The sequence below is a fragment of the Amblyomma maculatum genome, chromosome 1 (genome assembly GCF_055883805.1).
Source record: "Amblyomma maculatum isolate TAMU_Amacu chromosome 1, ASM5588380v1, whole genome shotgun sequence".
Lineage (NCBI taxonomy): Eukaryota > Metazoa > Arthropoda > Arachnida > Ixodida > Ixodidae > Amblyomma > Amblyomma maculatum.
In genome coordinates, this window is record NC_139344.1 from 97,693,378 (window position 1) to 97,720,885 (window position 27,508).

The 27,508-nt window shown below is 44.5% G+C and overlaps 1 protein-coding gene across 5 annotated transcripts in view; it reads left to right on the top strand.

The window, feature by feature from the left end:
- The first annotated feature begins 6,851 nt into the window (after nucleotides 1-6,851).
- Nucleotides 6,852-27,508, top strand: part of LOC146203273 (tyrosine-protein phosphatase non-receptor type 1-like) — a 144,191-nt gene continuing 123,534 nt past the window's right edge. For 4 of the 5 annotated variants that reach the window (XM_084588650.1, XM_084588646.1, XM_084588648.1 and 1 more), the window contains exons 1-6: nucleotides 6,852-7,081; nucleotides 7,607-7,703; nucleotides 12,500-12,600; nucleotides 14,280-14,378; nucleotides 19,160-19,309; nucleotides 26,795-27,004. In XM_084588650.1, the coding sequence (XP_084444776.1) occupies nucleotides 7,025-7,081; nucleotides 7,607-7,703; nucleotides 12,500-12,600; nucleotides 14,280-14,378; nucleotides 19,160-19,309; nucleotides 26,795-27,004 (714 nt within the window). In that variant the 5' untranslated portion in view covers nucleotides 6,852-7,024. The remainder of the gene's footprint in view (nucleotides 7,082-7,606; nucleotides 7,704-12,499; nucleotides 12,601-14,279; nucleotides 14,379-19,159; nucleotides 19,310-26,794; nucleotides 27,005-27,508) is intronic. The other variant, XM_084588647.1, reaches the window with a different exon arrangement.

Below are 27,508 nucleotides of genomic sequence, written 5' to 3' on the forward strand. Positions count from 1 at the left end.
ATACCCACTGCAGGGCGAAGGCCTCTCCCATATTTCTCCACTTAACCCGGTTCTGTGCTAGCTGCATCCACTTGACCCCTGCGAACTTCTTAATCTCATCCGCCCACCTAACTTTCTGCCGCCCCCTGCTACGCTTTCCTTCCCTGGAATCCATTTAGTTACCCTAAGCCCTAAGCGACCATCGGTTATCCTCTCTTCGCACTACATGTCCTGCCCATGTCCATTTCTTTTTCTTAATTTCCACTAGAATGTCGGTAACTTGAGTTATTTCTCTGACCCACTCTGTACGCTTTCTATCTCTTAATGTTACCCCTACCATTTTTCTTTCCATAGCCCTCTGGGTTGTCCTCAACTTAAGTAGAACTCTCTTGGTTAGCCTCCACGTTTCAGCGCCATAGGTGAGTACAGGTAAGATGCAACTGTTATATACTTTCCTCTTTAGCGATACCGGTAAGCTGCTAGTCATAATCATCGAGTGTGCCAAATGCGCTCCATCCCAATCTTATTCTTGTTATTTCCTTTTCATGGTCCGGATCTGCGGTTACTACCTGTCCTAAGTAGACATATTCGCCTACTAATTCCAGTACTTCGCTATCTAATGTAAACTGCTGTTCCTTCCCGAGGACTTTGCAACTCGGCTCAAACCTTCCAGCGCTTCATTGCTGAGGTCACGCGGGGCCTCGCTACTGTGTTCACGTCCGTCGATGACGTCCTAATCGCCAGTCCTACTCTTGAAGGTCACGAGCACTATATCTGCATGAAGTCTTCCAACGCCTACAGCAGTACGACCTGTGAACGTAGCTGGAGTTTTTGTGCCATCTGTTACGACCGTGCATCATCCGCACTTGCGCGCTCTATTGTTCGCCTGTGGGCATGGATAAGTGCTGTGGATATGTGGTGTTGGTACACTGGCTCTAAGTGAGCCTGTTTCCAGGAATCCTGTTTTGTAAGCCTGTTTTGCTTTGTGGACACCCTGCAAATGCCAAATTGACCCTGTCAAGAGAACGTCTAGAAAAACACAAAGAAATGTCCCCCTGCGGGAAATAGCCGGAAGTGCTTTCGTTCAATTGTTCACCCTTCCCGTCGAGAAGCGCTATGGTCAAGTGAGGAATGCCTACTGTCCAAAGGAGACGACAGAGTGACACGTCCGCTGACGTACAGGACAAGAAAGGAGCAAGGTGATTACGGCCATTAGAGGATTTCCTGGGAATGCAGGAAAGATTTGCAATTGTTGGAAAGGGACAATGCTGGGAGCCGTATGCGGCGCGCACGTGCACTTGAGTTTCTGAGAAGTAAATCCACTTGCCGGAACCAGCCTATCGATTCTTGGCTGAAGAATAGAAATGTACCTCCTCGCCGTTCCCAAGCTTTTCCCGCCAACAAGTGACCAGGCCCAACGAAACAATGCCGGGCCAGTCAGTGCTTCAGACCATCAGTGCAGTGATGTGTTCGATTGGATGCCGATATCTGAGGGGCGTGCCCTGGATTTGGTTGGTCAGCATCTTCAGAGAGGGGCTGGACATAGGGGGTTTTAAGGACGCTGCAGAGCACGAAATGTCGCTCTGAGCCCTGGGTAAACGGCTCATCCAGATGCTTCTCGCTATGAACTTTAACGCTTGCCATTTTGCTGTTATACCCTTCTTCTTCATGTAAATATTCATGTAAATAAGATTTCTCAAAGTGCCATTAAACCTGCTTGTACATATTTTACCAACTTCGAAGAATCAATCCTTCATCAACCCCGAGTCTCTGCACGCTACCAAGTGAAGGCCGGGTCGACGTAGCCCCAGCGTCACAACACATCACATTTCATCGTTTCATCGCATAGTATCCCCTTTCTCCCGTCCCACGTTTATGGGGTTTAACGTCCCAAAGTGACTAAGGCTATGAGAGACGCCATAGTGGAGGACTCCGGCGTCTCTCATAGCCTTAGTCGCTTTGGGACGTTAAACCCCACAAACCAACAAACCAACCAACCGTCCCACGTCAACCATCCAGGATTATCTCTAACCTACTACCCGGCGCCAGTTCCAACAATTTCTGGGGCTGGTGAATTTTTCCCGCTCCGCTCCGATCATAGACCTTCGGTCAACCGCTGGCTCGTCCTCTGCCATTTCTTGGACATCAGAAGCCCAGGCCGCCTTTGCTGATACCAAGCAAGCTGGTAACGCCGTGCTTCTGATCCATCCGCGCGCTACTGCCCCTACTAGGTTGATGGTGGCCTTCAGCGTGGCTGTCGGAGCCGTCTTATAGCATTACATCAACTCCGAGTGGCGGCCGTTGTCCTTCTACTCACGCAAGCTACTTCCTGCTGAGATTCACTACAGTGTCTTTGGCCGCGAGCTTCACCATTTACACTGCGATGCAGCGCTTTCGACGTTTTCTGCAAGGATATCCTCAAGTTTCATGTGCTAACTGATCGGAAGCTACTGGAATGTGTTTTTCGGACCAATTTATCAATGTACGCGTCCCGCAGTTTTTTTATCATTTAATTTGCTCCGCAAGTCGTATGGTCTCAAAGTGTAGTTGGCACGACAATCTTGCAATGAAGGGCAGTCGTCCGCATGCATGTATATATTTAGAGCGCTTGAACGGTGCGTGTACCGTTCCACGGTACACGCATATCATTCATGCACATTTCCAGTGACCACATTCAACTTCTGATGTCTTCAAAAAATATATTGGGCTCATGTACCAGCGCCTGTCATAAATGCACGACAGAGTATGCCGTTCAAGCGCTCGCGGTGTGTAGGCAACTGTACAACCTAGGACGTCGAGAGAGATAGAGAGAAAATGAACTTATATTTTGTTGACGGAATTGCGTGGGTGGTATCTTCAGTCCAGGATTCCAATGGCTTCGGCTGCCTCCCGTACCCTGGTGAGCAGCTTGAGCTGCTCAGGGAGACCCGCGTGGGCCAGCTTCGCCTCCCTCTCCATTTGGCTGAGAGCCCAATTAAAATGGGAAGAGTAGTTTGAATTGGCATTGGCGTGAATGTGAATCGCTCCTATAAACGTGCTAGCATATGCCCGGTGACGGCCGCAACTGTACGTCCCCGCTCTCTCACGGGTGCATCTGTGGCCGCTCTGCCTCCTCCTTAGCTAAAACGCATGAAGTGCTCGCAAAATTGTAAATTGGTCTGCAGGAAAGGAAAGGCGCAATATATATATATATCTGATACGCTTCTCCGTGGACGCATCACCCGCATAAAGTGGTGCCGCAGTGAAGGGCTACGAGTAATTTCGACCCCCTGGGGATCTTTAACGTGCAGTGACATCATACTAGCACACAGACCGCTCTCCGTTCCGCCTCCATCGAAATGCAGCCGCTGACAATCGGGTTCGTGGTTCGCACCCAACCGCCGCTTTCCGCTTTCACTCCTTTCCTTCCCTTATGGCATAACTCAGCTGCCCACGGTAAAGTGTGACAGATACTGCGCTTCTCATTTCCTAAAAGCCAACGAACCAAGCACTGTCAGAACGACATAGGCGCTTAATTGATTTTCGCGGGTGTTCGCAACAGTAAACCAGCGTGAAAAGAGTAAAACAAATGTACTAAACAGTGCCCCCCCCCCCTTTTTTTTTTCCCAGTAGCGCACCCCTTTTGTGGCCGCGAGATGAAGTAGGATTATATAATTGGTTCACAGGAAGGGGAAGGCGCAGTATCTGTGGCACTTCTTTCTCCGGACACCTAGTAGTTGAGTGCAGGGCTGGTCTCGCCTAGCCTGTGCAGAGACACGTGAGTCATCTGTGAGCAGAACTTGACACACTCCCCCGCCCCCCCTCCATTTTTACTCCCTGTTAAACCGTGACAATGACAACAGGAAGCTGGATAATCTGGCCGTGTCTTCTCTGTTGAGGCAAGCTGGGCAAGCTGGGGGAGGCGGGGGCAATACGCGTCCATAACGAAGGCCTAAAAGATGATTCTGATTGGCTATTATCCCGCATTTGGTTCGTCGCGTCCATGAAGCGAGGGACGTCGTTTTCTGAAAAAAGCATGTGCAGCGATGTTCCCCCCAATTTTCGCGCCGAGGAGGCTTCGCGCACGCGCAGTAGGCGCTGCTTGAAAAAGGTCATTTGGAGCGTGGTCGCGGCGGTTGTGCCGTACACCACGTGCGCTTCTTTTCGCCCGCGAGCCGGAATGCGCGCAAATTAGCTAGCATGTGTGCAAGTGTGCCTTTTTTATGGATGTGTGATCGCGTCATGTCCAGAAAACGGGGTAAGCGTGATAGCACGTTTTTCTTGCCAGGGTGCAAGAGCGGGTAGCGGTCGTGCAAGGTGAAATGCCCTCTCTACACCGAAAGACGCAGGGAAGAGGCAAGAGTGGGAGCGCAACATCAAGCGCGGTGGCAATAACATTGTTTTTGCCTCAGCTAGGACATAAAGGAATATATAAAACGAAAATTAAAAGGTGTAATAAATGAAAGAAAATAGGTTGGCTTTGTTCTAATAAAGTTCAAGAGAGAACGATGATAAGGCCCTGCCGATAATAAGGCCCTGCCGATATTGTCGGCTTCAGTGGCGGGCAAACCCACATGGGGTGAATATCTTCCTCAATATTTTGTGAGTTACAAGCAGGTAATCCTGGACGTTGATATAAATATCGGTATATATAAATATCGGAGGATCCGGATCGGGGTTGCCCTCACATTACTGTAACACGAACAGCTAGTGTCGACGTTTGTGAGCGACACTTCAAACCCTGCTTTATTGAGCGAAGTTTTAGGACAGGTAAAGGTAATTGAGATTCCCCAGGATGTTACGCAACTCACGAAGGATACCACCTCAACGCTGTTTCCTGACTCTCCAAAATACTTGTTGAAACCCCTGCCTCTCAAGAAAAAGGAGCGCAACTTGTACGAGCAAAAACAGTCAGCAGGGAGACCTGCAGAGAAAGAAAAAAAGCACACTGATCCTGAAGCGTCAGTGGAGCCAGTTGAAGAATACAGCGATGGTGGATCGTGTGACGCGAGCCTGCTCCAGGAATGCAGAAAGCTGCATGCCACCGCCACTGGGGACAAATGTCGATCTTTCTGATGTTGAGCAATTAACATTCGCATAGTGCCACTCAAGCGAGGACGAATCTCCAGAGGCAATATACGCAAATCGGCGAGTTTTGTTCCATCGCAGTGATACAGGTGAAGCTGCCATGAGTGCTGCTGTGTGCATTCGAGGAAACAAAGTCAAGGAGATAGCTGCAAAGTTGACAGAAGAGGTAATTAATCTTCTTCAGGACACTGCGAAACTCAGCTTGTGTCCTGGCAGCGGATTGAAGCCTATTACCAAGACCTTTCTCTCCTACAATGGGCGTTACTTTGCGACGAACTCTACCATTATTTCTGATGCAGCATGCATATAGCCTGCAAATATTTGCGAAAGGGAACTCAGAACACCCTGTCAAGAAGAAGAAAAAATTAAGAAACAGGCTTCTAAGTCTCGAGCAGTTTGTCGTACGAAGGACAAGGTGGCAAAGCTGGCAAAAGCTCTAGGTAAAATGAAAATGAACACCTTTCAAGGACAGAGTTTGAAAGAAGTGTTAGTGCCCTTCCTCTCAACTAACAGCCGGCTGTTAAAATATGTTTTAGAGGTTGCAAAACGCAAGTCAACAAAAGTGATGGCATACTCTGATGAGTGGCTACTAGTCTTCCTAAGCACAAAAGAATGCCTATCAGCAGTTTGCCTGAAGCGCGGTGCGATTTGAAGGGCTCGGGTTCCCATCTTGCGTGCTTTAATTGTGCATGCATCCGAAAGTTTCTAGTTCTACATTTGTTATAACTTAGCTAAACGTCCGAAGAAGTTAAGATGAAACTATAGCTTGAATGAAAACGCCGGCGACAGCGCTCTGTTGCTCGCACACATGGTCCTTGGAGCCTAGAATGTGCGTCTAGTTTGGTTTGGTTTGGTTTGTGGGGTTTAACGTCCCAAAGCAACTCAGGCTATGAGAGACGCCGTAGTGGAGGACTCCGGAAATTTCGACCACCTGGGGAAATTTCGACCACCGGGATTCGATCCCGCGTCCTTGGGAACAGTAGTCGAGCGCCGTAACCACTGCGCCACCCCGGCGGGGGTGCGTCTAGTATAGTGCTCCATGCAAGCGCAGTTGTTTGCACAAAATCCTCAGAAGCCTTCATTACAATACGGCACCGCAGTAGCTTCAGCAGGATAACCGGGTATAAAAAGTAGCTTCGTTTCTACATCGGCTCAGGGGCATGCGCGCAAAACTTCGCTCACGAAAAAAAAAAAAAAAAAAGAAAAAAAAAACCAACAACAACAACAACAACAACTCGTATCCTTGGTTATGCCAACAACTCGGCTGCGAATTCAATATTACGACTAAACTGAAATCAAAGACTAAAGAGCGGCATCGCATGTACAAGGCACCTGACAATGAGCATGCAGCGAATACATTTCGAAGCGTACGGGCGCGCGCGTCGTCTGCTCCGTCGGCAGTGGCACTCCGCTTCACCGCAGCGCCACTGCAGCGATCATTCAGCGGCTGCCTCCGTCGCGGCCGGCGGACGAGAGCCTAGCAATATTTCTAGGGACCCTAATGGTAGATGCTTGTCGTGCCTTTGCTTAATTTTTCAGCTGTGCACAGTTCTGGCTGTTCTGGTTCACATCAAATATTCAGAAGGGTTAATTAAAGACTTTTATTTTATTGTGTTATGCAAATATATGCTGCTGTCTTAAGTGATTGCAGTAAAAAATAAGTTATATGCCTTTATTAACTTTAACAACCAACTACATTACTCGTTGTATACTGACTATTCGGTGAAAGACCCACAATTGGCGCTACAAGCGCTTGTGTAATCTAACGATGGGTAACAAAAAAAAAAAACAAAAAAAAAAGAAAACCCGGCGCTTTTGCGGTTCGCTCTCGTGCGCTGCTTGCACGGCGATGTTCCTTGTGAGCTGAAAGCTAGGAGTGCGTTCAATCGTAGATGTTAGCTTGAATGATGCTTATTTCACGTAGCTATGTCGTGATCCTCGTGTACTGCAGATAACGTGCCAGAGAATTCTGCTCAAGATGGAACAGGAATTTCAAGAAATTGATTCCAAAAACTCCTGGAATTCTGTCTATCAGGCAAGTTGCTTTGCTGCCGATGTAGCGCCTGTCGCAATTCGTTATCGTTGCTGTACTTCTGTTGCGTCGATGTTTTTGTAGTAATATTCCTCCGCACTGCTTCTACCCAAAACGACTTAATGTTCCGGTTTTTGAACGGAAAGCTAATTAACGTTTCGTGTCATTATGTGTAAACTTGCATAGATGTTAGGCCTACGTACTGTTAACAATGTAATGCTTGGAACCCACGCACGGTCAATGCAACGATCGCGAAATGGCAATTGGACATTTTTGCGTTTCTCATCTGCCTATTTCTATTTAATTAAGGAACTAGAAGCATATTATTTTTAACAGGGGTCGATCACTGCTAGCATGAAGGAGAAACCGGCAGTGAACGCGGAGCGCAGCTGTCTTGGCGTTGACCGATTGTAACGCCGGTTGTGTTCTTTGCTTCAGCGGTTTTTTTACGTCTTTCAGCATTTTAGCAGCTATTTCTGGTTTAGAATGTTCTCCTTATGATCGACAAACTGTCTTTTTATATTGCAGAAGATTAGGCACAAGTCCAACAGCTATGACTACACGTGTAAAGACGCAAGACGAATGGATAACAAGAGCTTAAATCGATACCGAGACGTAAATCCATGTGAGTAAGATGGCGAACTGGCAATTTTTTGTGACATTCGCAATAACCATGGCTTGACATACTTATTTGTGCCGGCGTTTCTGTTGACGATATTTTGCATCTCCTTAGCGCTAGTTGCAGATTACACTAGCGATTTGTGCTCAAATGCAAGTTTCGAAAAAAAAAAAAAAGTGAAGGCTGCGCTATCAAGTATGAAAAGGGATGGGAGTACAGACCCGTTGCTTATACAGTAATTGTTCGCGTTGTCTGGTGACTAAGTTGTTACATGAAACTTTGGCGTGGCTTGAGTGGCTTTTTCATCATAATATATAACGCTTTATGGGGAGTAGCTCATCTTACCTTACGTTGCGTTACATGTTGCTGGTGTTCAAGTATTAAAGGCTGATAGCCGCGATATTCCACGCTCTTCCACTGTCCATTTGAGGGAAGGGCCTTGGGTCTTCCTATGTCTTGTATTACACAAGAATGCTGAATTGGGCGAGTTGGTGCATTTGCATTTTAGGAAACGTAGCGTAAAGACTACAAGGACAAAATGTGTGTGCATCCCTCATTTTGTCCTTGTCTTCTTTGCGCTACGTTTCCTAAAATGTCTTGTATTAGCAGATGCAGTATTTGCACTGAGTGAAGAGCTTTGGCATTTGCTTTTAGTTTGTGTAATTGTTGTGAATTGTGGCACATTGAACTAATAGGCAGTAAAGAGGAACACAAATGGAAAGAAATATGAAAGAAATAGCAGGTGTTGCAGTGTGTGAATGATTGATTTATGGTATTCTATTCCTGAACAATGCATTGAAAGAGCACCTGCCTGTGTGACAGTTTATTCATGCTTGTGCATTTTGAATCAACAATATTGTTTCTATATAAAGGTTTAGGTAATTTGCATCTTGCGTATCTTTTAGAGGCATTGTCGTACAAAGCCAGCAGTTTGCGTCAAAAGTACTGTGCTGACGCTAACTGCTGGCCAATGTTTGCACTGTTACTCTTAAAACCACTGTTTGCCAACAGTTCAGCAAATTTGTTGTACTGACAAATTGAAGACCTTGTGTGAACTTGTTGATCTCTGAGTCACTCATCTTTTCTCATATTTGTTGCAAAACTCGCTGCTGATGTGGCCTAGTATTGCAATATCATAGACTGGTATGGCCGCTGGACATTGACTGGAAAGTTCTGAGTGGTACTGATTGCCACTCAGCGTGAGCTGAATGCAGCAATATAAACATGACAGCGGCTGCATAAGAAATGGCAAAGATTTTAAAGGAGTCAAATGAAAAAAGTTTTGGGAAGGAAAAGGGATAAGTAGTTTTTCTATGTGAAGAATGGAGCTGTGCTTCTTAGTGTGTGTGTGTGTGCATGCATGCATAACATAAATTGGTGAACCTTAAGTGCTAGCGCTATGCTGCCAAATGTGTACTGAAATGCTCCAGGAAGCTTCTTTGGCACACTGCTGACGTTACGAATCCTGAATGAAGTGTTATAACTGTTCAAATCTCCTGCTGTGCCATTACTTTCACAGGGCTGGCCTTCCTGCTCTCTTACATGCGATGTTGCTACACACTGAGTTATACCGCAAAAATTCCTGGCAGAGTGCACCAGGTTGCTTTGAAATTGGCCAGTGACACACAGTTTGCCGAAACATTGTAGTACTATAATAGGAAAAATACTGGAGGAGTAATATGGTACGATCTTGTCTTCCTGCCTTGTTTATCATTTAGTTAACTCATTTCTTAGCTAACTCTTTTCAGTTTGGCACTTTGACATGCTACTCACCTTTCTTTTTTTTTTTCTTTGTTTCTAATGTCTTGTATATGCCTCTCTGTGTCACTTGTTTCAAATTTCACTGTTGACAGTTTTTGTGTTTTATATCCCAGGACAATTCACTCGCTATCATCTGCTAGTCATAAGTACCCACCTTATTCTAGGAGGAAAAACTGCTGCAGACATTTTGCTTTTGTATACATGCAGCAATTCCATATATTTCCTAGTATGTTTTTACAGCAAATTGGGAGTGGGATTTAATATTGGTTTTCTGGGCTCTGAAAGCATTCTTTCAATTTATGATTTGACAAAAGAAAATTACAGTTGCGTCTTTCTTTGACTAGATAATTGAAGTCGTATTCATGGAACTTTTTTGTGCTTTGGTCAATCTCATTGGAGTCTGTTGTTGGGAGATGGGTGTTGTTACTGGTCTGTTTGCTTTTGTTGGCATTTTTTTAGTCCAGCTTGTTAATGACACAATTGCTGACTGGTTGGCTGACTATCAGTGTTGGTAGCACATCATCTTAGTGTGGCAGCGCATTAACCAGCATTTTAATAACTTGTTTCAAGATGGAACCATTTATCAGATCACGATGAAACTGATCTGATGCTATTTTAAGTAACTGATGAAACAGCAGATACCGATGTGCAGTTCTGTTGTATACTGTGTGATGCTGTAATGGAAACCTTCAGAGTGGATGCTCTATGTACTTGTTGTGCTTTGTGTATATTTGGATGATCCAGCTGCTTGTTGTGGGCGAAGGTGAAACCTAATTCTTATATTTGAAAATGTTTTTTTTTGTTTTGGTATTGTTCTTTTATACAAATTGTAGAATCATTAGTGACATGTCAGGAAGCAGGTGAATTTATAATTAAGTAGGGCTCATTGTTCCTGGGTATTGAACCTGGCTTCATAATTTTTGTGCACCATGGCAGTTTTTCTAAAGAATGGTCTAAACCTAGTCTGTGCAAAGAAATTGCATGTCAGTTATTCTTATATTATATTGCAAACAGGGGAACTGAGGCGCTTTGTGGAAAGCAGCGGCTATACTGAATCTGTCAGAATGGTTTGAATGGCTTCTGCGGTGAATTATTGGCAGATTGATTGTTTCTCACTTATCCCATGTTGCTCAATGCAAAGTTCACCTGTGGAGTCAAACGCTGCACATGAAAAGAGGGCCTTCAGACCTCAGTTAGGCACCTTTAGCGTTAAGCCTTACCCACTGATGATAGTACTGCACTTATGCCATTGAAATTTTGGTTGGCAGCTGTGGTAGCAAAAGGTTGTTTTTTGCTACTGGAAATGTGAGGTAGTGACTGCTGTTGAACATTTTGTTACCTGTTTCTATAGCTAAAGAATTTTATCTCGTTCCACAAACTGACCTCTCATGTTTTATTCATTCTTCTGTGGAAGTCACTGAGAATGTCCAGAATTGCGAAAAAAAAAAGTAAATAAAAATGAAATAAAAATAGCCTAATTTCTAATTTAAAGGAGCAGGGACACTAATTAGGATTAAGACATTGGTATGTATAGATTACCTTGTGAAATAGCTTATCAGTTAGTCTTTCTCTGAAGTGTTTCAGTAGGTGCATTCGATTTTCCAGTCTCGGACTACTTGCTGACAGGTCTTCGCTTCTACTCCGACAGGAAGTAGCGTGATGGTCACATGACCTTGCAAGCTCCCTTCGTTTGCTTTTAGCAGAGGATGCCAACCATCAGTCACTACAACTCAGTTCTTTCGCAGTGGTGCTATGCGCACATTTATCTTTTGGCGTATGTGTAATATAAAGATAGATAACAGAGGAGCGAATCAGTCAGTACTTTCTGCCCCGCCTTGGTGGTGTAGTGGTTAGGGTGCTCGACTACTGTGACTGCTGTGCCCAAAGATGCAGGATCGAATCCTGGCTGCGGTGGCGGCCACTTTTCGATGGAGGCGAAAAGCAAGGTTCCCGTGTGCTGTGTGATGTTAGTACACGTTAAAGAACACCAGTTGTTCAAAATTTCTAAAGTCCTCCACTACGGCGTCTCTCATAGCCTGAGTTGCTTTGGGACCCTCATAAACCAAACCAACCAATTGGTGCTCTTCATAGAGTGTGACATGCCTGAATGTAAACTGCTTTACAGAACACAGGTTGGCAGGGTTTTGCTTGCCTTTGCTTGTCTTTGGAGTGTTAGCTGCTCCAGCACACAGCGGAATGCTTGAGACTCTTTTAGACCTGCGTGTTGAAAACATCGTGAAACAGGTGAAGAACTTCTGGACAGGATAAGCAAACCATCCGTGCTCGAGGCTCTGGATGCTTGCATGTTTAGTCAAATTCAACATAGGAAAGCGAAGATCCAAGATTGAAATGTTTTACAGTTGCTTAGAGGCTAGCTACGGAGCTTGTGTCATTCACTGTTTAGTGCATGACACCGTCTGCAGTAACACAAAAAGTACTGAGTGCGCACGGAGCTTAACACAATATGGCTGCAGGCATTGTGCTACTGTTCAGGGAGCTGTGCTGGCCGGAGATGTGGCAGACATGGACTGCCTACGCTTTGCGGGGTTGTCGACAGGCAGCACAGCTAGCGGCATTCGTATGGCTTGTTTACTCATGCTGCACTGACTAGTGTTGTAGTATAATTGGTCTAATGGTAATATTAGTTCTGACAAATGAAATGTCATACGAATTGCATGAAATTCTTTCTTCCCCAAAACAATTCTGAATGGACTGAGGTGGTCACAGCTGACTCTGTCCGGTATGCTGAACTCATTAATAATTTGTAATCATCCTTGCATTGTGTAGCTTTTGTGGCTTGGATAGCATGTTCTGATATTCCAAATGCTTTGTTGCAGTCATGTTTTTAATTGATGCTTTGTTTGATAATTTGTATTTTGTTTATTCTTTCTTGTACCCACTCTCCTGCTGTAATGCTCCAGTGCTGCAGGATATGTTGTAAATAAATGTCTAGTTGTAGGCTCCCACTCGCTATGTAACAGTCTTGCAATTGTGCTCAATGCTGCTGGAAATATTTCTTGAATGATTCTTGTTTTTTGTAGATGACCACAGTCGAGTCATTTTGAAGAGGGGGGACAAAGATTATATTAATGCCAGTCTGGTTAAAGTGAAGGCGGCTAATCGCACCTACATTTTAACTCAGGTGAGTTTAGATGGTGTTTCCGTTTGTCCAAGCATTGCAAAAAGTTTTGTGGTGCTGGCTTGTACCATATCTACTTCCAAATTGCTGCAGTGTTGTAGAAGAGGCTGTTTAGAATATCATAAATGTTTGTGGTTGGAGCATAACAGAGAGGGATATGCAGTGCTAACCTCTACAGCGTCTGAGGATTTTTGTTGTGCATAATGCTTGATGTCACCATGCTTTTGTGAATTCCTTTTTTATTCACTTGTGGTTTGGGAGCCTTGTCCGGTGCTGTCGTAGCAGGCAGTCATGCATGCAATAAAAGGCTTCTGCTTTTTAAGACATGCAGAGCATCACAAATTTTGACACATTTTCTGCATTATCATGAGAGATTTCGAGGTGTTTTACATGGCACTAAAACAAGACTGCAGTGAGCACATAGCTTTGGGCATATATTGAAATTAATACTGTTAACTGTATCTTTGCCACTTCATTCTAGTTAATGAATCTAAGAGACAATTTCTTATGTTGCTCCAGTGCTAAGCACACCTTTCACAATGTCCTTTGATATATATGAATAATGTGTCACATATGGCAGATGGTTTGCACCAATGTCTTATTGGCTGTCATGTTAGTGGACCAGAAGCGTGGTGAAAGACTGTTTGCCATCTAATCTTATTACTGCCACAGGTGATAAACAGATTAGACAGCAAACAGGCATTCACCATGCATGGTTCACATGCATATCATCTGTAGCACAATGTGGGCAGCATAAATGAGCAAGTATGGATCTCAAATATTAATTAGGACAGTTATACAGTTGTTTTATATTTTAAAATATACGGGGTATTTAACCTAAGGCTGTCAACAGTTTTTAAAAATTGGCTTTTTTAAAAAGACTGCTTTCTTCCACGTAGCGTTGTCAGCTGTACTGTCTATAAGGATAATGCTAAGGTGCGTTAATTACCTAACTAGTTTACTAATGTTAAATAGTTAACTTTGTGTCTGTTATTATTAGGCTCTTTATGCAGAGAGGTTTGTAGGCCTTGAAAGGAATGTTCATACCAGTTTATAGATTTTCGAAAATGCTATTCTCTTTGCTTTTGTAGGGTGTGGAATTTCGGGGCCACACTTGGATGAAAGTGAAACTAAGCAGCCGCAGATAGCGCTAGCCATGCCTACGAGCAAGCTTCGCACAGTACATAATGCAATTGTAACATGGCCGTCCATGCGCCACTCCCACCCGAGTGCTTCGAAAAGAGATGATGGGATAGGCATGCTGCTGTATGATGCTCTTTCAATGCATAAAGAGAATGTTAACTGTGAATTTTAGTTAAGCAGCCTGCTAGCTAACATGTCTTAGCTGTATTCCTTTGCAACCCCCCCCCCCCCCCCCCCCCCCTGGAAATGCTTCATTTAAGAACGCGATGTAGCTAAAAAATCAGTTTTTTTTCTAAATTGCTGACAGTATTAGGTGAAACACTTTTCTTATGTGAGCATCTTTGCGTTGTGCATGATGTTACTTGAATGTAGCAGGGTTTTAGTTTTTAATTTCGAGTGTTTGTTTCTTGGCTGAAGTCAGAAAGTGAAAATGGCTGCGTAATGGCATAAATTTTCTCCATTTCGTCAGGAATGTTACTACTACGTGGTAACTTGTCAGGCACTTCAAGAATGTTTTTGTGTTCTTTGCTTTCGTACAGGGTCCGCTGCCGTCAACCACGAGCCACTTTTGGCTTATGGTGTGGGAGCAGCAGACCAAGGCCATTTTAATGCTTAACCGTGTCATTGAGAAAAATACCGTGAGTAAATTACCTTTTGTGTTCTTTTCTTGTTCAATGGCATAGCTCATCTGTCGCTCTGAAAATATGCACCGCCATGGCCACTTGATAAACGGAACATGGGCAGCCGAGCATATTTGCTCAAAACAGTGTGAGCGCATGCTGTGCTTCACCTGCTGTGGTGCTTCTGGCCAAGTTAGAGCATTGAAATTGCAGAGGTTTGAAACATATTCAATATGGTTGGGGGCGAGCATAGTATGCTTTCTTGCCTACTTGGAAGAAAACAGGCAGAAAGGATGCCAGTGCTTTTTGGTACTACTTTGACATATTGGAATGCTCTAGTTCTATTGCATGCTATCTGAGCAACATTTTTCTGTCAAACAGGGAGACTTGGCCAAACTGATAGTCTTGGTTGTCTGACCTTCTGACTTGCAGTCTTAGCTGAGTCACACTTTCTTGATGTTGGGGGTGTCTTCTAGTAGACGTTGCATATGGGTTCGTCTGCAGACTTTGCAAGAGCCACAACAGGCTGATTTTTGTTTAGACTAAAGTATAGGGAACTAGGCAAGATGGTGAGTCAGGGCATAAAGTATGCTTGGAAGACGTGGGACATAATGAACTATCGTATTATGAAATATCTAAGCATTGTATGTCATCTTGCAGCTGCATGCAATGTTGTGTTTCATTAGTATTATCTGATATTTCAAGTACAGAGTGCACTGCCTTGCTGCGTTTTTTTTACCTGCCCTAGTCGCTTGTGCTCTCCTGGACAGCTTTGCCAGGACAGTTCAAATGGCAGGTTGACTGTGCTTTAGGGCATTAAGTAATAGCTTATAAAGCTCATTCGGTCGAATCGATCGAAAAGCCATTGGCGTCGTAGTAGTAGTAGTTGTAACTGTCGGCACTATGTGTCGGAAATAATCGGGTGCTGCCGAAAAGAAATTGTATCATAGTAATTTGTGGTTCTAGTGATTGATGATTAGTTTGTATGCGATAGATGATTACGAGGGAATGAAATCATTGAATTAAATGAAAAAGTTGGAAAAGGGGGGAGGGGGAGTCAAATGTGTCATAATGAAAGGCCAGTGCTTGATGATGCTAAGAAAATTTAAGTGTGTAATTGATGAAATAATTGAAAAAAAAAGCATAAAATGAAAAAAATTTGAAAAAGGTGTCGGAATGCTCAGTACGAGAAGCCAATGCTTAATGCTGCTAGTTAAGAAGATACAGAATGTGTAATTGATCAGTTAGTTAACTGTAACCAATAAAATATGAAAGTTGGAAAGGAAGGGATCAAAGCTGCCAAAGGGCACAGAACGAAAATTCAATGCTTTATGCTAATTAGGAACATTTAGTGTGTAATTGACCAGTTAATCAAAATTTTTGAATAAGAAAAGAAAAGTGCATTCAAAGGTGTCAGACTATTCGGAATTGAATGTCAGTGTTTGCCGATGCTAATTTTCATAGTATAAAAATAAGCAAATTTAAAAAAGATAAGTTTAACCAGTGAAAAAACATCGTGTGACACTATCGTGTCACTTCCTTAATGGCGGAGCATAACTCTGTTACCACACCTATTGAAATCGATCACTGGCGATCAATGTATTTAAATCGCCGATTTTGACATGTTGGAATTATTTCTCGTGCACCTAGCACTGCCCAGTGGTTAGTCTAGGCACTGCACTCGTAGAACTAGTTTAAATCTCCCCGTGCTGGTAATCCAAGTATGAGGCTCGAGTCCCTAGTTCGAGCCTCATACTTGGATGAATTTTTCGGTTGTAAAATTTCAGAGTTATACCGCATTTCTGTAGACATATGTCTTGAATTATGTTATGCTTGGGCATATTAACCAAATTCTGAAGTGAACCATGGAGCGAGGGATCTGAAACCTTGTGGTGTTTGGAGACACTACCTAACATTAGAAAGAAGCTTCCTTGTTTATTTCTCTTCATTTGCCATTCGCTCCTTATGCTTCTACCTGAAAGTTCACGAAAAGTTCACGACAAGTGAAGTAAGGAAGGTTACTTGCACATTAGAGAGTTATAAGCATAGTGTGACTATATCTGCTACCATGGTCTGCTACTGTGCACTGCCAGTGTTCACGTGCAGATCGGTCCCAACACTGCAAGCGTGTATGCTGCCGGCCCAGCATGTGGCACCCTCAGGGCGATCTGCGCATGCGTAGTAGAACCCTGTGGTAGCTGATCATGGTAGTGGATCACACTATGCTGTAGCTTTCTGTTGGCATCAGATGTAACATTTTGTCGCTGGTAGGCACGAGCCATTATGGTGGTTCTGCTGTGCCTGGCAATAGTGCCGGTTTGGCTGCTATTTGGGGCAAGCCGATTCCTTAGGGTATCTTTCACATGACAGCGATTAATTTCCACCCTTGAGCATATGTAGCTGCAGAGAGGAGCATGTCTGTAACAAAAGAGACAGTTGGCCTCTAACATTGTGTTCGTTGTCCCACCGTGGTGGTGCAGTGGCTAGGGCACTCTACTGTGTCCAAGGATGTGGAATGGAATCCTGACTTTGGCAGCTGCTTTTCGGTAGCGGCGAAAAGCAAGGTGCCAATGTGCTGTGCAGTTTCAGTGCACGTTAAAGAACCTCAAGTGGTTGAATTTCCGGAGCCTTCCACCACCACGTCTCCATAGCCTGAGTCGCTTTGGGGTGTTAAACCCCATAAACAACCAACCAGCCATTTCCTAGAGGACACATCTGTGCTGAAAAGTACTTTGCATGGGAGGAGGTTATGGCTTGAGCAGAGGAATGCACAACTGGGAGGTGGCTGCCATGGGGAGAGAGGGTGGCTACAGTCGGAGGCGGTTTCATCTCGTCAGGATTAGTATCAATCGTTTGTGGTCTGCCTCAATTTGAAACAGTTGCAGAATGCATGTGTGGAAATGTTTGCAATCATAAACAATTGCCAAAGCCTCTTTCTTCACTGAGCATATTTCTGCTCACTGGGACTTGTGGCTTTTGAAGTATATGCTATTACATGCCTGCTTCTGCCTTCATTCTCTTCTAGTAGGGCTGCCTTATATCCATCGGAACGTGGGTAATCAGTCAATGCGAGACATGCACCTTGCTTTCAGAATGTTAGGATGTCAGAATCTCACAGGAGGTCCTTGAAGCACAGGTACGCTTCCTCGCGAAGCTGTCCCAAAGCCAGCTTGCTTCTGCATTCAACAGTGCTTGCAATCTCAGGCAGGAATTTTTTTTTTTTTAGGGGATTTACCTTTCCTAGTAAAGAGCACATCCTTGCCAGATTTCTTAATGTTTTGGTTCACAGGGTTTTACTTTCCAAAGCGACTCTGGCCATGAGGGACACCGTAGCAGAGGGCTGCGGGAATTTCACTCACCTGGGATTCTTTGACATGCACTTACATCGCCTAGAACACTGGCACCTTTCTTTTCGTCTCCATCGAAAAGCGGCCACCATGGCCAGGATTTGATCCTACATCCTTGGCTGCAGCACTTGAGCGTCCTAACTACTAAGCCACCGCGGCGGGGTCTCTTAATGATCGCTTACATCTTTTTGAAGTCTGCTGTGGTGCCTCTGCAGTCCATGATGTGGCCTGAGAACTTGATCCTTTCATTGGCGATTCACATTTGCTGGAGTTTAGAAGTGTCGAGCCTGCCTTCACAAGCCACTTCACACTTCAATGTTTCGGTAGTGCTCTACCCTGCCTTCTGAAAACAAGAATATCATCCATATAACATACCTGACCCTGCACACCTTATCTTTCATCAGAAAGACTCGGGGGTGTTTGTAATGCTAAATGGAAGTCTTTTGAACTAGAAGCGTATTGAATGTAGTTCTTTTGACTCCTGGCAGCCAGTGGATAGCATTTGCACCTTACTTAATAAATGCTGTTGTGCCATCAAGACGTTCGAGGCTTTCATCCATTGCTTGCATGATGACCCTCTTTCTCAGCTGTTGCTGGTGGATTCGAGTTTAGTCCATGCATATGCAGAGTAAATTTTCACTCTTCTGGGAAACTTTCATTGGTACACCAGTATTTCGCATGGCACACTCATTCAGTGACATCCATGTTGAGCAAGTATGCGCTGCAGCTTGCCTGCTGTTGATGGCAAAAGCAGAGCTATCTTGTACTGGATGTTTATACTTCTCTGTCCACCAAAAAGGAACGGGTCCTTGCTTTGCCAGCTCAGCGCTTTCTGCCCGACTTCATTTAATGAGTGCCTGAAGGGCTTGTATTGCAGGACTCCCAGTAAAGGGAGGCCTGCAATAATGTTGCACCAGCCTTTTCTAATGTGCTCAGCAACGAGCAGGGCACTCCAGAAAGGTTTGTCCCAGCACACACTCGGAGCAATGGCCATTAATATCTGCCTGTGTCAGCTTTGAACGTGACGTCTAGGTTGTCGACCTTTGCTGTGATGTACCTCTTCCGGCTCTCTGGGGCTTGCTGGATCCCACTGTTGCCACTGTGTCATGTACCAACTGCCATGTGAGGACAGTGATGGAAGACTGTGTCCATGAGGCACACGCAAACTGTTTTATTACTCGACCATCTGAGATGCATACATTTGATATGCATACATTTGATATGACCATTTAAAGAGAAGAGTGATAGCGATTTAGTGCTACTGGGGCACATATCATAGAACTTATTTGGTGCCTTACGTGTTTTCAGATATTTTGATATCGGAGTTTTTGATCACTGTTTTCGCGTCTTTACTGTGCCCTTACCCAGAAATCACTTTTTTTTTTTGTTACGAACTTCGAAAAGCAGCCTCATTATTTGAGCTGAGAGTTTAGAAAAAAATGTGCCTGAAAGTATGTATCACAGGTGAAGTGCCATCAGTACTGGCCGGTGAGTCAAGATGAAGAGCTCATGCTCTCTGGAGTAGGACTGAAAGTTGCCTTTCTTGGAGAGAAGCCAGCCACCAACTACACCGTCCGGGAACTCTTGCTCACCGATCTTGAGGTAAGGGTTTTAGACTCTTGCCTCTCTCTATGTTCTTAGGTTCGGTAACTTGATAGAGACTGGAACTGCAAGGGATATAAATTAATCTGTTGCATATCTCTGAATCATCAGTCTTCTTGTGGCCATGACATCCAAATAGGAGGTTATTCAGTCAGCACCAGTCTATCACAATGACAGCAGAAATGGAAGGTTTCACTTACATGTTGAATTTTAAGATTTAATATTAAGCCCCTCTTGAATTCCATAGGTGACCCTCAAAAGGAGAATCAAAATACACGAGCAAGAAGTTGGGCACAGGGCGATAATGACCAAAAGAAAATAAGCAGTGTGCACTGATGTGGCAATATTTTTTATTTTTGGTGAGGTGAGAAATATTCAGTGGGAAGACTGCAGCGAAATGTGGGAAAGCTACATTGCTGCTAGTTCCAGGCAGTCTAAATTAGTCATTTGCTCTACGTGCACAAAACACTTGGTTTTCACTTGGTTTTCCTCAAATATGAACTTGATCCACAACTGGCTGATTAATGGTTATATTTATATTTATCCGTTTCGGGTTTCGTTGATAGTATAGGGGTGGAGACAGTTTATAGTTCGCGCTTTCTTTGTTACAAACATTATGTATTTCTCCAGAATTCATGATACCTTCTCCCAGATTTGTATATGCCCAATAATATTTCATTAATTACGCTGAGAGAATTGTCTTGTTTTCTGAGTGCCAAGTTGTGTGCTTTGATGTCAGAACTATGGAAGTGCAGATATCCTGGTCACATGGGCCCCCAAAAGTGTATGCACAGACTGCTTTGTTGTCTGTCCCCTCATATGCACGAGGTCTGTCTAATTTGGCTTGCACTGGTTGCACTATATCTGAAAAGTGGTGCAGCGGTGGGAAGCGGTGCTGTGATGCGAATGGGCAGGGCTGGTTTGCCAAAACAAGTATGCAAATGCAGGCCTATAGTCTACAGCTGCTAATGTATGCACAGTGTGTTGCAATGCATCGCTAGTCGTAGAATGACTGCTGTGGCCCCATTTTGATGCTGTTGTGGACCTGCCCTTTGAAAGCAGCGATAACTGCAACAACACTGATACTGACTGCGACGGCGAGTGCAATGATGTGTGCATTGTGGTTGCCGGTGCGTTGGTGCGCAAAGATGCCACTCATGTGCCTGAGTGTGAGAACGTGAGCAGGTACCACGAGTGTGAGTTTAAATCAGACTTTGTGGGGAGACGTTTTATCGGTTCAGTGTTGAGTTCAAGGTTCTGTCCTTTTGTTCAAATGCATTGCAAGATCATCAACCTGCTAAAAAGGTATGCCTTATGGTAGTAAACGCCTGCTCACAACTGTCAGTACTGTATTTGCACGATTCTAACGCGCACCTTTTTTTCCAGAAATAAGCGTTCAAAAATACATGCTCGTTACAATTGGACTCAAAACGCAAGAAAACCTCCAAACCGAAACCTACATCTCAAAAACCGAAACGAAGCAGCTCAATGAATTATAGCCAGCCGCATTGCCATTGGTATCAGCAAGCCGTTTTGAGGCGGATCCATCCATGGGCGGATCCAGCGGTTCGATCACCATTTTTCACAAACTTTTCGCTGGTGTCCAGAAACTGCACTGGATACGTGCATTCACCCATAGCATAGTGACAGGATAGAAAGGTAACACTGCTTTCATTACGAGGCGTCGTTTAAGCGGAAAGTAATCCTGTTAGCAGAAAAGGAGGGGAACGGGGCAGCGTCCCGTGTATTAGATGTCCTGGAGACATGCGTTCGCAATGACCATTTGTGGTTGATGGACAGTGAAAAAGAGCTATCTTCAGACTCTGACAGCGAGTAGCCTATGATGTTCCCATCTCGTGGTTGTGTTCGCATGTTCCGATTTGTGTTCTTGAGTTTGATTAAATGTTTTAAGCAACTTTCAGACGCTTGTTGAGTGCGTTATTCCGCGTGCGCGGTAGAATCGGCACCAAGTTATTTTTGTGGTTTCTGGGCCTTAAATATTACTGCGCATTAGAATCTGGCAAATACTGTATACTCCATAGGCGAGGAGTTTGTGTCACAGAGTTGTCTCGCTGTGAATGCTTTTTTGCCTCAGATCAGTTACTTCCCTCACCTCATGCAGTTAGCGATGATGTCATATGCTGGATCAGCAGCGAGGAAATGACTCCCATCAACTCTTTCAGTTCGCAGCGAACTGTGGCTGCCTTTCTGCAAATGTAAAACAAACTCCACATGGCATGAAGCCACAAAAAACAAAACAGCAGTATCCAGAGCCTAGGGCAATGTGTTGGGGCCATACTTCTTTGATTGTGGCGATCGCTACTTGTGGCCACAACTGCAAATGCCCCTCCTGACCTCCAGCCAAATGTTAATCGCCAACATGCCTCACCACTGCCCCACATACATAACCATTTGCGTCCATCAGTGGTGAACCATTTTGGGTTCTGAAGGAGACTGACACCTTTTTCTACGTCATATAAAGCGACACAGAGCATCACTTGCTCTGCGCTGAGGGGGGCGAGCACTGTGCTTCATTTTCCAACACTGCCTATTGAGTAGTCGTACGATGGCCAAGAACTTGTGTAGAACTGGTCCTGCATGTTGATAAAATTAGAAAAAAAGTGCAAGAGGCACATGTGGCACCGGAAAAATGGGGACGCCGCTGCTGTAGCCCTTTGAACTAGTGTAGTCGGTGCAGCCAGATGAGAGACCTATGCTGTACCTATGAATGCCTTTTAGAATATTGGAAGACTTGATTAGTAACAGTGATATGCTTCGAAAATCCAAGCGAACAAGGGATGGCACTAAAACCAGGCGATTCACTTTGTCTGCTCTCAATGGGCAAATAGTGTATGCCAGTATGGCCTCTGCACTATGTTTAGGTTTGTTGCTCTGCATTGATGCTCGATGGTTATCTTGTTGATGCCCATTTTGATGGCCCACATCTGATTACCTTGTCCCACGGGCATTTCGAAGGCCCTCGAACCGATAGTCTGTAGACTCGCAACCCTTTGAGTGCTGCTGCACGGGGTTAATGAGCATTAAAAGTCAGTGATCTATCGAGTCAATGGAGCGTCTCAGAACTATTAGCCCCGAGAAGTTTGAGTGGCGCCCTCTGGCGGTCAGCCCGACGTGACGTCATGGCAAGGACTGCCTGCGCCGATCGCTCTGGCTTCTTGGTTGCCGCGTAGCTTCGAGTCTGCGGCCTCGGTTGCTCTCATAACAACAGCATTATGAACAACGCAGACAGCACCGATTGAGTCACCGAGTGTCAGGAAAAAAAAGTATTTAATCATGATTCCTCGTGCTTTCAAAACACGAAACATGGGCTCGTCGCGGTGAGCGCAAGTCTCGCGTGTGCCCGAGCGCTCGCCGCGACGCGCGCAGCTGGTGCCATCGCCGCGGCAGGAGCCTTTCGTGCGTCGTCCCTTGAAACTGATGATGTGCGTGGAGTCACTATCTTCATGATTGTATTACGAATGTAATACAACCATGAAGATAGGTCTATATGCCTGCGACGCGATAAATTTGTACCGTTTTGCTGTGGACGTTGCTTAGAGCGCGCATTATGGACTGCGCTCTGTGAAATTTATGCACGAATTTTTATTTAAAAGAGGCTACTGATTAAACTTTATTAGAATCATCTTACTTATCGAGCATTTTTGAGAAGCAATTACGCATGATTTGCCAAGAGCAACGTGCATTTTGATGACCAGAAATATGATTTATTAACCGTGTCGTCGTAAACATTTCCGTCATTCCGTTCGCCTCTGCCTATTGCGCCGCAGCCGTGCGCGCATGGGATGTCTTGGGGGCACTGCTAACTTGCAAATTTCTTTCCAGTCTCCCTTTCACTAAGGAGCATAAATTCCTATGTGGACAAAGCGTGCGAAACAAGTCGCTGCCTTAGTGAAGCAGGGAAACCATTTTCATCAATGATATTTGCAACCGTTATTAGCTGTTTTTGCTTGAAGATGTCATTCGCGCTGAGCTGAATCCCAGCGTCCTTGAAAAGCTTCTGAACCTTCACGGTAACTCCTGAAAAGAAAAAAGCGCAAGCTTTGTCAAAAAAAAAAAAAAAAAAAAAAAAAAACAGCTGCAAGTGAAACAGGCAAACAGTGTATAAAACTGTATTACATACCTTCAGAACTTCCTGTGCGTTGGTTAGCGCTGTGTGTTGGTCCTTGAGAAAAAAAAACGACAGAATTATTATGCCAGCTAAACCACTCTTTACAGATACAGAGATATCACTAAATTTCCTTCACGCATTGAAAACTTTTTCATTTTGTTAACTACTACAAACAGCTCATTGAATCCATATGTGAAGAGGATGAAAAATGGGTCTTGTTTAAACAGGCCAGTCCTTCTCTGTTCTTGGGGTAACATTATGCTTAGAGTGTGAAGGTTGAAATGCAGTATTTTCATGTACATTTGGTGACGTGGCTAGATAAAAGAATATTCCTCGTGTATCTAGGGATGACTTGTGGTTTCATTACTTCATTTTTATGTTGTAACAAGCTCTCCACTCGAATTTACTGCAGTAATATAGAGATTGTTTAAAGTAATAATTGTTTGTTTTGATCAACAGTAGTGCTGAGGAAGCAAAAGCCGATAATTTATCACGATTCTAGCTTACTCATGTATTTCAGTTTCATGGTCAGAACTAAAGAAGATGCGGGATATATAAATGTTTTTCTTTTTTCCTGAATGCTTGATAAAAATTATTCACGTCAATGTGAATCATCACAAAGGAATAGTGGCCGCATAGCGTATCCATAGGTAGACATACCGTCTCAATCTATAACTTCCACCTCCTCTTCTAGTTGTGCAGCATCGTCCATGGGAACGGCGCTCGAATTTTAACTACTGTCCCCATTCTTGTGTGTTGTCAAAGCCTCTGCGTGTGCGCAGAACTGGTACGACTTTGCGGGAACGCCTCTTTCACCTGGAATCAGAGTGATTCAGGCTACAACCTCAAAAAACACTGACACAAGGCCTTAACGAAGTTTGGGCATTACCTCAGAAAAGCGCACAGCAGCTGCACATCACGTGCACTTTAAAGCCACGCTTGTTGCATAGCACACAAGTCTGAGACGTAGCTAAGGCAGGGCTTCACGGGGCCCGGAAAAAAAAAAAAAAAAAAAAAAAAAAAAAAAAACTCCCTATCACAACCCTTACTGAAGTGATGTTTTTAGGAACGCGTTGCATTGAATCTGCGCCCCATGTCTTGGAAAATTTGGAAAATATCAGCATTCAAACAAAAAGACCAGCACAGCTGTGCGGACTGTGTCAAATTTCGCGGCATGAATGAACACTAGAACACCACTGCCGTGAGATTCGTTACATTTTAAACGAAAACTTAAGCAGGGTCCCAGTTGATTCAGCTTGGACATTCCGCTACTGAGCACTCACTGACACAAAGATCGAGGAAACAAAAGTTTGAGCAATGGCTGATTTACTTACGCCGCCGCTTCGTCGATCCCGGGAGCGATCGCCTTGCATCGCTAGGACACACGGGAATGTTGACGGATGGAACAGCGTCTGGCAATAGTTTTGTTCTTGTACACTGATAATTAAAAAAAAAAAAGACTAGTTGACAAACAGCCCGTAAATGCGTCGCTACACGTACGGCTCACCTAGTATCTTGTACACCGGCTACACAGTCTTCCTTTTTGAAATGCTTACTGCACCACTAGTGGCAATGCCGACGGTTGCTTCCCCATTCTTAACTTTATCAATCTAACCTCCTTCATTTTGAACAACTCTGGGTAAAGTGGAAGCTTACACCGGATTTCTTCCGTGATTTTCACTGCGCACTGAGCAATAAGTCACCATGATTATTCGCGAGCGAAAACGAACGAATTTCGAAAGGAGCCGGCATCGGCCGGGAGGAGCAGCAGCCCGGCTGGCGGAGTCCTTGCCGTGACGTCAGACTGCGGCGATCGCAGCGGTGCCAGTGTTCGCTCTCGGGGCTAATAGAGTGTCTCGAAACTGTATAGAGCTCTCAGAGGCTTTTGAGTGGCATCAGCGGGCACACTCAGATGCGGAGCACATGTAGTAGCATGCTGAGGAATGAAATCAGACCAGGCCTTGCATGCCTGCAAAATTTTGGGGGGAGACAGCTGCTCCACAACACCTCTATGTGAGGTAATGGAGTTTTGATGATGATAGATCTTGCTGTGTAGCAGTGGCACAACTCTTTTGAGTTCAGTTACAGTTGAGAATCTCCAGGGCTCTAGACTCTGTAGCTTTTGACAGGTAGTCGTGTGACAGGTGTGATAGCGTAGTAGTTAGGCAGTAGTCTGCCGATAACCTTGTAATATTACAACAGCATGATACCTCACTTTCCATGCTGATCAATATCTGTCATCGTCCTCCCTAGCCCACAGCCATGTTGCGAGACTGTTCCAGGAGCTGATGCTGTTGGTATTGACATCTGCTGCTTGTTAGAAAACAGTTTGTTTTGTGTATATGCCAAATTAGCATTTACAGTGTGAGCTGAAATGTCCATTAGATTCACCTGCATTATATGAACTGGCTATCTCGGTACTGCTCAGCATTATTCGTTTAAGGGGTACAACATGGCACCCTCAGCCATTCATTTCAAAAAGTTCAGGTGTTGTGCGGGTTCAGGAAAATCTGTGCAGCTCCTCGGTGGCAGAAATGGTGCTTCTGCCGCTACCATGGAAGCACAATGTGATAAACCGAAGGGTTGGTGGGGAGCCTTATGCTAGCCAGCATTTCGACAAGTGGACTTGTCTTTGTCTGGGCAGAGTCATCATGACTGGCGGGGTTTATAATGGCTTTTGCTTCAACCCTGCCAGTGGTGACCACACTGTCCAGATTAATGAGACCATTTGTTGAAACGTTGGCTAGTGGACTGAGGTTCCCCCTCAACTCTCGTTCAGTTCTGTTTGAACGCACATGCATCATTAACTATCAGGCTAGTGATAGGTATCGATTATGAGAGAGCATTTAAAGGCTCTTTGTAGCTGAATTAAATTATCTTTTTAGTGCTTGTTGCAACAATGCTTGGGAACGAGTGACTTGGTTATAAGGGAAGCTGATAATGGACTTTTTATCAATTATTTCAAGTCCTTTAAGGCAGTTTGCAAGTTTCTCTTGTGCATTTGGTGTTCTTTTCAGAACTGGTGTACCATGCATTTGCCACAAATGAAGTCATTAAGCACTTAGTACTATCATTTCTTTTACCCGTGGGGCACGGGCATTACACAGTGCAGAAGACCGGGATGTAGTAAGGATGAAGGCATTAAGTACGCTTTTTGTCTCGATGATGTAAAGTCCAGGTTCCACAGCTCAGCAGTCAGTTGGGCAAAGTGTGGGCATGTTACCATTGCAGTAGTGGTATTATGGTCCACTGCTGTGCAATATAATTTCTTCTTTTGGAACAGGTCCTAAAGGTGTCAAAAATGTGGTGGATTGAAATTGACTGTATCAACTTGAATGATGTCCTTATTCGTGCAGAGTGGCCAGAAGCGTGTGGTGCTGCACCTGCATTATACGACGTGGCCTGATTTTGGGGTGCCAGAATCTCCAGCTGCATTCTTGGCCTTTCTGCAAGCCGTGCGCGAGTCTGGCGCTCTGGATACTGATGTGGGCCCACCTGTAGTGCATTGCAGTGCCGGTATTGGCCGCTCAGGGACCTTCTGCCTTGTGGACTCCTGTCTTGTATTGGTGAGCATTAATAGCTTTGCCAGCACTTTCTGGATCCCGTGAAGGAAGCAGTATACAATAGTTGTACCTCACTTAACGAAGCCAGATTTTGAGTGAAAATTTGTTCGCTATGTCCCAAATATTCATATTAAAAATGTGTGCACAAATTCCTTCAAATAAATCTTCTGAAAAAGCCAAGTGCAGTTTGCTGTAGGACGAACAACGCAAAGGTGTGAAAATGCACAATTTTTTCATTCGGAGTTTAGTATAAACATGTGAAATCTGACTTTTTGTTCTGTGTTGGAGACCAAAATTAAGCATGCTGGCCCTGTGCGCAAGCAGGTTTATTTTAAAAAGAAAAACGACACAATCTTTGTTTGATGGCTCTTGGAGGTATTTGATAGGACAAAATTCTCGATTAAATTAATGGAATGTAACCCATTACAGAGCTTTACTGCACCTGAGCTAGCGGACGGGGGTTCACATGTGCTGGAGGGGACGGCACAGGCTACTCTACAGACACCG